This window comes from Triturus cristatus, chromosome 3_2 (genome assembly GCF_964204655.1).
Source record: "Triturus cristatus chromosome 3_2, aTriCri1.1, whole genome shotgun sequence".
NCBI lineage: Eukaryota > Metazoa > Chordata > Amphibia > Caudata > Salamandridae > Triturus > Triturus cristatus.
The window spans coordinates 883,323,292-883,337,951 of NC_140584.1; the positions used below are offsets into that span (position 1 = coordinate 883,323,292).

The 14,660-nt window shown below is 44.8% G+C and overlaps 1 protein-coding gene across 4 annotated transcripts in view; it reads left to right on the forward strand.

The window, feature by feature from the left end:
* The window catches only part of TTC19 (tetratricopeptide repeat domain 19), a 231,292-nt gene that overhangs the window by 152,553 nt on the left and 64,079 nt on the right, over positions 1 to 14,660 (forward strand). For all 4 annotated transcript variants that reach the window (XM_085649262.1, XM_085649263.1, XM_085649264.1 and 1 more), the window contains one exon: positions 2,804 to 2,860. In XM_085649262.1, the coding sequence (XP_085505388.1) occupies positions 2,804 to 2,860 (57 nt within the window). The remainder of the gene's footprint in view (positions 1 to 2,803; positions 2,861 to 14,660) is intronic.

Below are 14,660 nucleotides of genomic sequence, written 5' to 3' on the forward strand. Positions count from 1 at the left end.
TGCAACAAACAAGGCTGGGTGGGGTCGTGGACCCTTTGTCAGGAGGCTCTGCGCCTCTGGACATGGCTGGAACATCAGGGCATCACCCTGGTGGTTCAACATCTGGCGGGCTCTCTGAACGCCAGAGCAGACGAACTCAGCCGCCGGTGCATGATGGATCACGAATGGCGTCTAAACTCGGACGTGGCGCAAGGCCTCTTTCGGCAGTGGGGAAAGCCTTGGTTAGATCTATTCGCCACAGAAGAGAACGCGCAATGTCAGCAGTTCTGCGCGTTGGAGTTTCCGAGGTGGCACTCACTCGGGGACGTCTTTCGTCGCGAGTGGAGTTGCGGTCTGTTGTACGCCTTTCCGCCTATACCACTTCTGCCCAGAGTGCTGAAGAAGATCAAGCGCGACCGGGCCCAAGTCATCTTGGTGGCTCCGGATTGGGCACGAAGATTCTGGTATCCCGAGCTACTCAGTCTGTCGATCGATTCCCCGATACGACTGCCTCTTCAGGAGGACCTTCTGTCGCAGCAGCAGGGATCAGTCCTCCACCCGAACCTGTCCAGCCTCCACGCGTGGAGATTGAGCGGCGGCAGTTGGTGCCATTTGACTTGCCTCCTGAAGTCTGTAATGTTATTCCGGCAGCCAGGCGTCCCTCCACAAAATCGGTATACGCCTGCAGGTGGAACAAATTTGTGGCATGGTGCACAGCGAAGGCTGTGGATCCCCTTTCCGCCCCTCTTTCTGAGGTTCTCCTCTTTCTTCTTTCCATGGCCCAGCAGGGCTCTGCTCTGGGCACTCTTAAAGGTTTTCTTTCAGCTATTTCTGCTTTCTTACGGCTTCCTGATCAGCCTTCTCTTTTCAAATCCCCTGTTGTTTCTCGATTCTTTAAGGGCATTACTCACATGTTTCCTCCTGTCCCTTTCGTAATGCCTCAGTGGGATTTGAATCTGGTCTTGACGTTTCTGATGTGCGCTCCCTTTGAGCCTCTTCATAACTGTCCTCTTCGTCTCTTGACGCTTAAGACTGCTTTCCTGGTAGCCATCACCTCTGGTAGAAGGATGAGTGAGCTCCAGGCTCTCTCTTTTAAGCCTCCTTTTCTTTCTGTCCATCCGGACAAAGTTGTTCTCAGGACTCGTCCTTCCTTTCTCCCTACAGTGCCTTTCACATCGGGCAGTCTGTTACGTTGCCCACCTTCTTTCCGCCTCCGCATCCTTCGAAAGAGGAAGAGAGGCTCCACCATCTGGACCAAAACGGGCGCTGTCCTTTTATTTGGACCGCACCAAGCAGTTCCGGGTGGACGACCAACTCTTTGTTGGCTACGTGGGTGCTAAGAAGGGGCGGGCGGTGCACAAGGAACCATCTCTCGGTGGGTCGTTTTGTGTATCAAAGCTTGTTACTCCTTGGCGAAAAAGGAACCTCCTGTAGGGCTGAGGGCCCATTCCACTCGGGCCACATCGGCGACAACTGCCCTGGGCCGGGGAGTCCCTTTGCAGGACATCTGTCAGGCAGCAACGTGGGCCTCGCTGCACACATTTGCTAAACATTATTGCCTGGACAGCCAAGTCCGGAGAGACGGCTTCTTTGGCCGTTCTGTTCTCCAGGAATTTCTGGTGTGATCTTGGTTCGCAGACCCACCACCGGGGTTGGTATTGCTGGGGTATCTATTCTAAGGTGAGGAATCTAACTAACATGTTTCTGTCAGATGAACAAGTTACTTACTTTCGGTAACAATATATCTGTAAGAAACATTAGTTAGTTAGATTCCTCATTGACCCACCCATCCTCCCCGTTCTGCGAACCGATATCTAGGGTTGAGGTTATCCCTTTCAGGGCCCTAGAATTTTTTGCCACCAGTGTCGGTCTCTGGCATGGCTCTGCGTTGCTGGCGAGGTAAGCTATGTACAAGAACTGACGTCAGCGCGCGAGGGCGGCGTCTAAGTACTCTGACGTCATTCCGGCGCACGACGCAGACGACGGACGCGGAGCCGCAGACGACACCTAGCGACGCGCAAGGGTATTGCTGACGAAAAAATCTTTCCGGATCCAGTCTGACGCCTGGGGATATTCTAAGGTGTGGAATCTAACTAACTAATGTTTCTTACAGATATATCGTTACCGAAGGTAAGTAACTTGTTCGTCTAGGTGAAAATAGAGAAGGAAGATGTAGGATGGCAAGAAAATATATGTAGGAGTTGTTGGAAGTATGTGGTGAGATACCTCCGTATCTTGAGTGCCCGCTGAAGAGATTTTTGTTACCAATAGCAAATCCCAGGAGGTCTGATTCAACTGTTCTTCCTTCCAAGGTCTTTAAATTGAGTATCTGCTAATGGGGGTACCTGATATTTATGCCAGTTCACGTGGTGTATACTGTGTAATTTTCTCAGTATCCTTATTAGGTAAATGTGAGGGAGCGTAGATATCCTGCTGAAAGCACTTTCTGCATACGTAATAGTGAGGTACATGGTGTTCTTGACCCCATGCCAGATTGCTTCTCTAAAATGTTATAGAATGCCTCTGATTTTTTATTTTGGCAAACATAATAATTTGGTTAGATGGATAATATTACATAAGTAGCTATGAGCTCGCTTGCCGGTACCTCAGTAAATTGAGATACAGCAACCTCTCACATATTAGTGCTTTGATAATCAACGAGTGACAACTCTTACGTAGCAAAGCCCAAAATAAGAGTAGAAGCGATCAAAACACTGTCCCTAAAAGATGGTGATAAAACTGTGCCAAATTGAAATGATTTCTATTTAGTGGGGTCTGAATCATAATTTTATTTTAACACAGTTTTTCTTTTACTTTTTCCTAGGCAGAAAAGTTGTTTAAGGTAGTAATGAGTTTAATGCTGGCTGCTGACACAACGCAGGTACGTGTTTAACCAACAATGATGCAGCTGATCTCTTCATGCTGTCTGTATCATTACATCATTTAGGATACCCATGTCTGACGCTAATGAAGGAATAGTCGTTACTGTTTCATTTACTTGATATATTCATCCCAAAATGCCTCAAGGCAGGTAGAAAACTTATGACAAACATATTAATATGATATCTGTGAGAAGCAAAAATTGGGCTTATTTTGAGCTTTGGCATGTGAGTTTTAATGTGTGGATACCAAGCTGTTCTGTCCCATGCCCGATGCTGCCAGCGAGGCAAATGGACATTCACCCAGGAACTAACTGATTAAGGGACGGTTTTGCAGCGTGAATCCTTTCTTGGATTCAGATGCTGTGCATTATTCCGCCATCTAATGGTTGGGTCTGGAATTGTCATATTTTTTTCCCCTTGTTTTGGTCACTGTCGACCACCATTTAGTGGCAGGTACGTCCCCTGTGTGACGTCAGACGGTATCCTGGAGGTCGATGTGTGTGGTAGCCATCATCAGATTTTTTTTTACCGCCGTTGTGTCTGGAAGCAAGACGGGAAGCTCCTAAGATTTTTCAGATTTTTCCCAAAAAGCCTCAAGAAAACTGAAAAAAGGCTACCGTGAATCTCATTTTTCATCGACGCCGTAACCGGGAACAAAAGTAGAGCTCCGGCGACGACACCACAGAGGACCTCGTTGGTTCGCAAATGGCGAGGTCTGGGACATGGAAAATATCCCCTTCAAGTTTTGTCCTTAGTGCCACCACAAGTACGCTCAGAGTGGCCCACACAACGTCTGCAACCTGTGACTGCCAAAGGATCATCAGGACAAGGATTGTGAGGCCTGCGCGGTGTTCCTGTTGAAAACACTCAGAAGCCACCGAAACCAAAGAGAGGCCCACCACGAAGAAAACATCCCTCAAAGACCTTTGCTTCTCCAGCAATGAGGAAGATTGTGCAGTACCAGCAGAATCAATGCACGAGGGATCGGACTTTGAAAGTTCTAGAAGGGGACTCAAGCCTACAAGAAGGCGAGCGAAAAAACGAAGAAAATGGATACGGTAAGACACCATATCCATCCGTCGGAACCGAAGGGCCACGAACATAAGGTGCAACCCAAGGCAGCCCGACGTCAAGCAAGAAAGCGATGGAGGATCAGCCACGATTAAAAGAACCCCAAAGAACCAAACCAAAGGTTACCAAGGAGGGAAAATCGCCAAAGACAGGGGTCGAACACGAACCCACAGAGAAGATCACTACGTCGTCAAAACCGGACGTGGCCGCTAGTAAGAAGAGAAAATCTCTGGCCTCCGACGCCGACAGAGCTTTCAAGGTCGAAAAGAAAAGGAAATGACTCTAGGACGAATTGGCAAAGAAGTAGGAGTTCAACACCTCTCTGAAGGATTTTCGAATCCCTAAAGCCACGATTGCCGAACCAGAGAACGTTGACGCTGAAGATGCGTATGACATTGAGGGAGAAGAAGAAGGAATCTTCGACTCACCCCCAACCCCAGAACCTCGCTACGAAGAGCCCGAGGAATACGGGGAGCTACCGGAGGAAGAGGAAATCTCCAAACATTTTGAGGATTCATGGAACAACCTCGACACTGAGAGCCCAGAGGAGGAGGTATGCAGTTTTCCTTCGAAAGCATCACCACCAGTCAATATAGCTTTCTACAATGGCTTAGTCAAGAGGGCAGTAGACCATTTCGGAGTTTTCCTCGATAAAGAAAAAGGAGACACACCCTTTCTCCTGGAAACCCTAGCCCCTGCCATCAAGGGTACTCAGTCCCTCCCAATGCTTCCTAGCATACTGGCACAAGGCAAAGAATCCTTCAAGCAACCAGCTTCAAGCAAGGGTGTGACACCCAGGGTCGAGAAGAAATATTAGGCCTCCTCAAAAGACCCTAAGTATATTCAAGGATACACAGTGCCAGATTCAATTATTGTCACCAAAGCCAGAAGAAGGGCTAATGCAGTCTCCAAAACCGGCCCTCCTCCAGAAAGGGAGAGTAAGAGAATGGACATGGTGGGGAGAAGAAAGGAAAAGGAAGCTGCAACACAGTGGCGCATTGCAAATTCCAACGCCCTACTAAATAGATACGGCTCCCAACAATGGGACGAAATAGAGGAGATTCTCAATAAACTGCCTGAGGAGGACAAGAAAAAAATCAAGGCCTATTGTCCAGGAAGGTAAAAAAGTGGGCCAATACATGCCTGAAGTCAGCCTTTGATGCTGCATACACTGCCAGTAGGCAAATGTGCACAGGCACCATCCTCAGAAGAAATGCCTGGCTTAGAATATCAGGATTCAACCAGGAGGTTCAAATCTCCATCATCAATAGACCATTCACTGGGGACGCACTGTTTGGGAAAGAAGTGGATGAATCCCTTCAGCAGATGAAAAAAAGGACAACGAGACTGCTAGGGCGATGGGAGCCCTACAGCTGAGAGGTTCCTTTAAAAGAGGTGGTTTCAACAACAGAAAGACCACAGGAAGAGGTGCATTTGGGCAGGGACAGAAAATGCCACAGCAACCGCAAGGCCAAAGCATTAGGCAACAATCAAGTCAACAGGGAAGCTACAAGGCTGAAAACAGCAGAAGCAGAGGAAATGTTTCTAGCTGACTCACTCACAGAAAAGAACCCACACAAAACACCAGTGGGGGGAAGAATATCCTTTTACCGCAAACAGTGGAAAAATATCACAACGGACAATTGGATATTAAATTTGGTAAAGTATCGGTATTGCATAGAGCTAACAAAGACACCATCTGAAAACCTACCAAAAACAAGAACATTTCTGAGATCAGAACTAACGCAAGTAAATTCAGAGATCAAGGAACTATTCCAAAAACAATCAATATAACTAGTACCAAAACAGGAATGTTTCAAAGGAAACTACTCACCGTACTTCCTAGTACCAAAACATGACCTAACCCTAAGGCCAATCCGAGACCTAAGGTTCATAAACAGGTGCATATTAACACGCTTCAAAATGTGTACTCTCCAAGAAACAATCCCCCAAATTCAGAAGGGAGACTACATGGCAACAATAGACCTCAAGGACGCCTACTTGCATATCCCTATGAACAAAAGAGACAGAAAGTACCTGTGGTTCCTACACAACGGAACACATTACCAATTCAAAGTACTTCCCTTCGGGATAAAATCAGCCCCACATGTCTTCACAAAATGCCTAGCCGCAGTGGCGGCACACCTAAGAATGGGGGGAATCCACATCTATCCCTACCTGGACGACTGGCTCATAAGGACACACTCAAAGCAAACATGCCACAATCATGTTCAAACAGCCATCCAAACCCGACATGATCTGGTTTTCTCAATCAACCACAAAAAATCTTCAACAAAACCAGAAAAGGAAAAAAACCTTCCTAGGAGCAAGACTGAACTCAAGGAGTGAGAGCGCGTACCCCACGCAAAAAAGGATACAGGCTATACATCAAGATGCGACCCTCTACCTGAGGGGACAATCTCTGACAGTGAGGAAGGTCATGAAACTCATGGGCATGATGGCATCATGCATCCCACTTATCCCTCACGCCCGCCTGCACATGCGCCCATTCCAAGAATGGCTTACCAACAGCTGGTCTCAAGCCACAGGGAGTTGGGAAGATCTAGGGGTTGTTATTGTTACACAAAAGGTGCAAGCAGAGATACAATGGTGGGCATCCAACAACATAGCACAGGTGAGACCCTTCAGGAACCCAACTCCATCTGTGACAATCACCACGGACACATCCCTCAACGGTTGGGGAGCAAATTACAACCAACTCAAAGTATGTGATCGATGGAACGAACAGGATTCCATAAAACACATCAACTTCCTGGAGATGAAAACAGTCTTTCTTGCACTGAAAGCATTCCAGAAGCACATCCAGGGGAAGACTATCCTAATCCAAACAGACAATACAACAACTTTGTTCTATCTGAACAAGCAGGGAGGTACAAAGTCCTTTCCCCTTAGCAAACTTGCCCAAGAAATCTGGAAATGGGCAGAAGCTCAAAGAATCAACCTATAAACAGTACATCTACCAGGAGTAGACAACATTACAGCGGAACAGCTGAGCAGACAAAACAACTTCTCCCACGAATGGGAGTTGAAATAGAAAACAGTACAATACCTTTTCAACCTCTGGGGGACACCAGTGATAGATCTGTTTGCAACAGTGCAGAGCAAGAAATGCCAACTCTTTGCCTCGAGGTTTCCACACCACTTGTCAAAGGGGAATGCACTTTCACTCAACTGGTCACAGACCTATGCTTGCGCCTTTCCACCAATACCCCTGATGCAAAGAGTACTAGTAAAGGCAAATCAACCAGGAACCAATATGATCCTCATTGCCCCTCAATGGCCAATACAAACATGGTACTGAACCCTGCTGCAACTATCCAAGGGGTAAATGTTCAAAATCAAAGCAGACAAGGACCTGCTAACGATGCAACAAGGCCAAATCTTTCACCCGGAACCAGCAATGCTGCATCTGGCAGCTTGACACCGGAGTACATAGAATTTGGCCACCTCAAGCTGCCTCTACGAACAATGGAAATTCTAATAGAGGCAAGGAAACATTCAATAAGACACTGCTATGCAGCAAAATGGAAGCGATATACCACCTGGTGCACCACTAAGAATAAAATCAACTCCATCAACACACAAGAAACAGTCATCACATACCTAACTGACCTTTTGGATAACAACATCAACTACTCAAGTTTAAAGGTGCATCTTGCTGCCATAGTAGCATACACAAGAGGGAAAACAAGACCTGTAGTTAAAAGGTTTTTAGAAGGATCAAAAAGAATTGCCCCACTTAGAGCAACACCAGTCCCCGCTTGGAGCCTAAATACAGTACTTGCTCAACTAATGGCAGAACCCTGTGAGCCCATGCATGCAGCAAACCTCAAGCACATTACTCTAAAGACAATTTTTCTCATCGCTATTACTTCCCTACGGAGAGTAAGTGAGCTACAGGCTTTAACAATACAAGTACCATACTTGCAAATCCACAAGGATAAAGTAATCTTAAAAACAATCCCACATTTCTTACCAAAGGTGGTATCAAAATATCACTTAAATCAAAATATCGTCCTACCAGTTTTCTTCAAAAACAAAAGGAGAAAGAAGTCTCCATACCCTAGAAGTAAGGAGGGCCTTGCTGTATTATCTGCAAAAGACAGAACAAATACGCAAAACAAAACAGTTGTTTGTCGCCTACACACATACCAACAAGAGATCACCGGTCCCAAAGGCTACAATTGCACGATGGATAGCACAAACCATCCAATCATGTTATGCCTATGCTAAAAAAGAACTAACAATGCAGCCAACAGCTCACTCCACTAGAAAGAAGGGAGTAACCCCAGCTTTCATGTCCAATGTACCCATTGACACTATTTGTGCAGCAGCAACATGGGCATCACCACACACTTTTACAAAACGTTACTGTGTGGACATACACATGAGTAAGGAAGCTCAAATCTTAACCTCTACCTTTTAATAGGGAAATACACAATGGCCAAGAAAGGGACTTTACATCTTGCGTTTATGGACCTTTCCTCGGCGTTTGACCGGGTGAATAGGTCCAATCTCTGGAACCTATTATTAGAAATTGGGATGGACAAGAATATTGTATATTTTCTGGCGGACCTACACAGGGACCTCTCGGCAGCAGTAAGGTTCGATCAAAAGGGTAATCTTACACAGCAGATAGATATAACAAGAGGAGTTAGACAAGACTGTATCTTGGCGCCTTTATTATTTACCCTTTACATTAACCATCTTGAACCAGTTTTATCCAAAGCTGCTAAGGACATTCCCTGTGTAAGGACTCGTTTGATTCCTGCATTGCTATATGCAGATGATGCAGCACATTTGGCATGCACAGCTGTGGGGCTTCAGCATTTACTGACCGCCTTCACCAATTTTATGGGCTCATTAGATTTAAATGTAAACCTGTCTAAGTCATACATCATGACCCTGGGAGGGAAGTCAAAGATAACCAAAACTTTGTTGTGGCGGGACCGAAGTAACTAGGGTCTCCACATTCCCGTACCTGGGCGTCTTATTTGACGATAGGTGTTCATGGGTCCAGCAAAGCCGGGCGAAGAGAAACGTGATGGCTAGATCAACAGGTGCGGTTCTTGATTTTGCCCGGAGGCTGTGTGCCAAGCCCATGCAGGCCTTGCTGAATATATATAAGGAAAAGAGCATCGCCATTGTGAAGTATGGCTCAGAGATTTGGGGTTATAATAATTGCACTGAGCTCCAAATTGTCAAAAATAAATTTTTAAGCAGCCGGCTTACAGTTCCCCAGTCTCGTACATAATCCATCAAGAGGTGGGGCTCGGCGACGTTACTGATTTGGTTAGAATGTCTCCCATTCTTAAATGGATTTCGATCTGGTCCAATCCTGATTTGGAGTTGAACAAAGAGGTCATACGAGATTGTATGGCTCAAGATAGGGCCAGTAGTATACCGTGGCTGAGACATTTGAAGAGCACAGCTGAGTTGCTAGGTCGCCCAACCTCGTTTGACAATCCAGAAAATATATGTAAAAAAGAGCTTGTGTGGGCCAAGACCTCATTTCTGCGTATAGCATCACTAAAAAGAGAGGCCACGGAATTACTGAAACCTACTGTCCGTGCTCACCAGCTCCTAACAACTTCCTACTGTATGGAGCCTTACCCAGACATCGTCACCAAGCCTCAACACCGCTTTCTTTTGACGAGATTTAGGTTTAATTATCTACATCTTTTGCTGGCCGACCCTTTAGGCTGGGCTTAGATAGACGACCTGGGTCCTTGCTCATGCGATTGTTTCTCAAGACAGGACACTATGCATTTTGTCCTGTTCTGCGATTTTTATTTATCTATGCTCAGGCAGTATATCCTTCCAGTTTTAAAGAACAAAGGTTTTCTGCAGGCTAGACCAGCTCTTTTATTCCTGCAGATGTTGAGTAACCCTTGGGAAATTTTCAGCATTGCTAGCTTTCTAGTGGCAGCAGTTAGGGCAAGGAAAAAAAGGAAATAGAGAGTGAAGCAGGTCTATGTGTCCGGATCCTTTTATGTATTTTTAGTTTATTGTATATGAAATGTTTTATATTGTGTGTATTTTATAATGATATATGCATATTTGGTTCTGCGCTTGCATCTTAATCATGGATGATTTCATGTAAAACTCTTTTTTTAGTTTTGTATTGTTGATGGGTATTTTTAACATGCTTTTATGGGTTTTAATAATAAGCGAATAAATAAATTATGACTGACTGACTGGAAGCTCAAATTGGACAGAAGGTGCTTCAACACCTGTTTGCAAGGTCTTCCTCTCACCACAGCCCCCCCAAACACAGAAGAAACCGCTATGTAATCTAATGCACAGCATGTGAATCCAAAAAAGGATTCATGCTGCAAAACTAAATGTTTACTTACCAGTAGGAGTAGTTTTGCAACTTGAAGAATTTTCTGGCTTTACATTCGACCCACCCGGACCTTCCCTTCAAGGAAAACAAACAGGTGGGGAAGAAAATGATTACATCAGATATTTAATAATCATCTCAAGGACTACAAAATAAAAATAGGAACAGAAAAGAGAATCCGAAGATGGCTACCACGCACATCGACCTCCAGGATACCGTCTGACGTCACACAGGGAATGTACCTGGCACCAAATGGTGGTCGACAGCGACCAAAACAAGGGGGAAAAAAAACCCAAAAACAAAGATAATTCCGTCCCCAACCAATAGATGGCGGAATAATGCACAGCATGTGAATCCAGAAAATTGTTCAAGCTGCAAAGCTACTCCTACTGGTAAGTAACCATTTCGTTCTGTCCTTCTGCACTGGCAGAATTTTTATGTGTGTTTAGAATATTTGACCATGGGGTCTCATCTGTCACACCCATAGACATATCTCCTCTTTTGGGCCCAGCAAAATTCTATCTTCTTCATGGAATTCTTTAAATATTTTTGTCAAATTGTGCATGTTAACACGAATTGGGAAGTTACCATTTTAACTCCCACAATTTGATTTGTCTCACTCCATATACGTCTCCCTTCTTAATTTGGTCTTTCTTCTCCGTCTTTCATTTCTTGCGTTTATCTCCCACTTCTCATTTGAGTTTCTTTTCCTCACTCTGTCTCCTGACTTGTCTTGCTTGTACCCTCCGTAATTCTCCATTCCTACCTTCCATATATTATACGGTTTCCTTCGCAACAGTTGTTTATTTCTCACTCTGACATTGTCCTCATATTTTCTCCTTTTCGTTTCCCTACATCTTCATCCCTCTAATTTTCTATCTATAGTTTGTATCCTCACTTCTCCATAACCTGTGGAGCTCAAGACCAACTTGATAATCCTTGTGAAAAATATTTCGGCTGTCCATGAACCATAGAAACTAAATACTACTTACTGCAAGCTCTCCCAGTTGGCCAAATAATGTCTTTCTAGGCTTTAAAGGGTACTGAGGTTGAACTGTCAAGACTTAAAAATAAAGGGCCCGAATCTTTGACGGCACATTTTTGCCTAGTTGCAGTTTATCAGTTCCAAACTAGGAGCACTTGTCCCCAGAATAGGAAGGGAGCCTCAGGCCCTGTTGGTATGGGCACCTCCAAATTGTCCTTGGATATGAGCTCACAATCTGATATAAAGGGGGGGCTGCACTTGTGAACACCACAATATCTTTCTGACCATGAGTAATGTTGCCTGTTGGCATCCTTCTAACTACATTTGTCTAGGGTGCCCACCTCCTGTGTGGTTGAGGCCACCACTCAGACCTTTACTTTGAGAGCATTTTTGCCTCCAGGGCACACTGACTTTGTCACTGCTGCTTTAGTTGTCGTTCTCCTCCTCCAATGTAGTGTTCCTTGGTGTTTGTCCTGCAGCTGAGGTTCTCTTACATTTTGACCCAGGTTTTGCTGCTCTGCACCTGCTTCCTAGTTGCCCGCTGCAAAGGAAGAGCCAGAGTGGGAAAAGATCATATGTGCATGTTTTCACTGCTTCATGTCCATCACAGATCAGCATATCAAAATACCAATATTCTGCCTGTAAATCCTCTCTGTCCTCAAGTTATTTTAACTCAGAATGAGGAGCAACAAACATTTTCCCAGACCAGGTGGAAAAAATCGGTTTGCCTATGTTTTGCCTTATCTGGCTGACTGGTGGATGATTTGCTGGGTTTCACCTGATGGTGGATGTGGTGGAGTCATAATTCTTGATTCCCTGCGCTCTTGCATAGGCAGGTGTATTAAATGGAACTGTAACCTTGTAGGCAATGATGTACTATGATTATTTTATGTTATGTGCTTGTATCTTTTATTTTCATAAATATATTGCTTCTGCTGTAGATGTGTACATCTAACACGTGCACTGTTTGGATTTCTGTGTGTATTTATATTTCCCGTTGTGCTAGTAATGTTGTTCCCTACCTCCATTGATTTCTGCATGATTGCCATGCAGTACCCATGAGTGGTCGTGTGTAGTGACTTACTCCAAGGCTTGGTTGTAGTGGATATGGGCCTGTTTGAATTGTAATACTACTAGAGAAGATCTGGGTATAACATGTGAATTGCAGGAGACTTAACCTTTTGTAGTAGGTGTCCCCCATTTTTCAGCCGTTCCCACATTAACACAAAAAATGTATACCTAAGTGCACAGAGTTCTCTGCACTCGTGGCAGGGAACTTCATACTTAAGAGATAGGACCACATAGGAGAAGGAGGTTGAAAATAGTTTTGTTTAAAACCCTGCTCCAAAGCTACCCATCAAGTTCAGAGCTGCCTTGTCTGACTGCTGCTCATTATACTATAGATTAAAGTCCCTCTGGATAGTTCACTTCGAATCAGGTAGCAAGTGGGCAAACAGGCTTCTTGTGCTCCATTTTTAAAATCCAACATCTTCTTGTTAATTTGATAAATGAGCTAGGTAATTACTGACTGCATTAGATGGCGTGCTATTGAGCTGAAGTTAATGTACTAAAAATCACCATGACCCCACGCCCCATTTATCCACCCTAACATCTGGATCGATCCATCTTAGTACATAATGCTGGGTCAAGAATAGTAGACATAAGTTTAGGGCTACGGGCTTCACAGTCATGCTTCTGTAACTATATGCACATAAAGGACTTCATTAATGATAGTATAGTGCATCTCAAATAATTACATCAATATTGAGGACACTGCTTTGTCCCCCTAGCCACGCATTCTGCGGGATGGTGTGAGGTGTGTTCCATGCTTTGTTCTCCCGTTGCCCCCCTCTACCGCTTCCAGACAAGAACTGCTTTGGACACTGTACGTTGTTCCCCGTCCTGGGAAGAGCACGCTGCTATTTCGGACTCTCATTGCCTTGAGTGTGTTTTATATTTTTTTTTAAATGAAACTGTTTATTCCGATTGCTACTGGCTTATGGCCACGGGCTGTTGCACGTGCCCGCGAACCGCCGGGCGCTTTGCCTCTGGTGCGTTGGAATGTGTGGCGTTACACTGCGGGCCCTCGGGCTCTATAGCGGCCGGCCCTGGTGGTTGTAGGCCCTTGTCTGTATTTTACTGTGTACCAACGGTTTCTAATAAAAAAAAATAAAAAAATAAAAAATATTGAGGACCCGTTAATCAGAGTACCTTTATATTTAGATGACTTGTTTCTCTTTTTCCTTATAGGAAGTACATAAAGCGGGGGTGCCTAGATTGGCATCCTTAACTCTTTCCATCACACTAAACTTTCAAAATTATAGACACACTGCCCTGAGGCCTCGACGCCCCAGCACAATAGAACAAAGATCTGTACACTCCCATGCTTTGCTAGTAGTCAGCGAACTAATACAAAATGGAGAATAAGGTGGAAGAGCAACAAGAACCTCTTGATTGCTCTTCAAAAATGGTGTGAAAGTAGACTAGGGTATACCTCAGGAAGGCCAGCTCAGTTTCACATTCTGTCATGGCTAGAAATGTTGCCATCACCAATTAACCTCACCAATGGAAGTAGCCATTCCAAGAATAGAGTAAGATAAAGCCTCAAACTGCCTGTGTGTAAATTAAGTTCAACAAAATTGAGCACCAGGTCTCGTCAACATCTTGTCAAAACAAAGAAGTGCACCACTTGTGTTCCACTAGTTTACCAGCATACATTTCTCACATGCCGATGGGCGCCTACACAGATCCTTCATTGGGATTATGACATAGGACATGCTGCACTGGTGACAGCTACCACAAGTGTAATTTCATCCGCTGGATCACCAAAGATAGGTAGACTATCCCAGCAAGCCTTGATTGAGATAATCATCTTTTGACTTTGTCTTCCGCAAACCAATCCCTGTAATGTAAAAGTCTTCCCTTTTTAAGAAGCCCCCACCATCAAACTGTATGACAGCTGGAATGAATGCACAGCGTGTCAAGCCATGCAGTCTTCACTAAAGAGAAACTGCTGTGCTTCTGAGACCACACCACACCTTCTCACAGACACAACTATATTACACAGTCGTCGATAATAGGACAGTACAACTGAATTCACGATGGACTGGTGTGTCTCAGGGGGCAAGTGTTGCCACCATGCAACAAATATATTGCCATGCAAAGTTACTGTTTGCACATTGTTTGGATGAGAAGGTCTTCTGCATAATAAATGCAGGTGTACCACTGCCTTGAGAAGCCAGCTACATGTGTACCTGGTATCCTGCCTTTTTTTGGCCCAGGTATTATGCTAATCTATGCACAGACAGCTAGGCCTGTCTATAGTAAAGTGTGGTACAGATCTGTTCAGTGCCCTTGTGGTGTGCAATGAACTACTGTC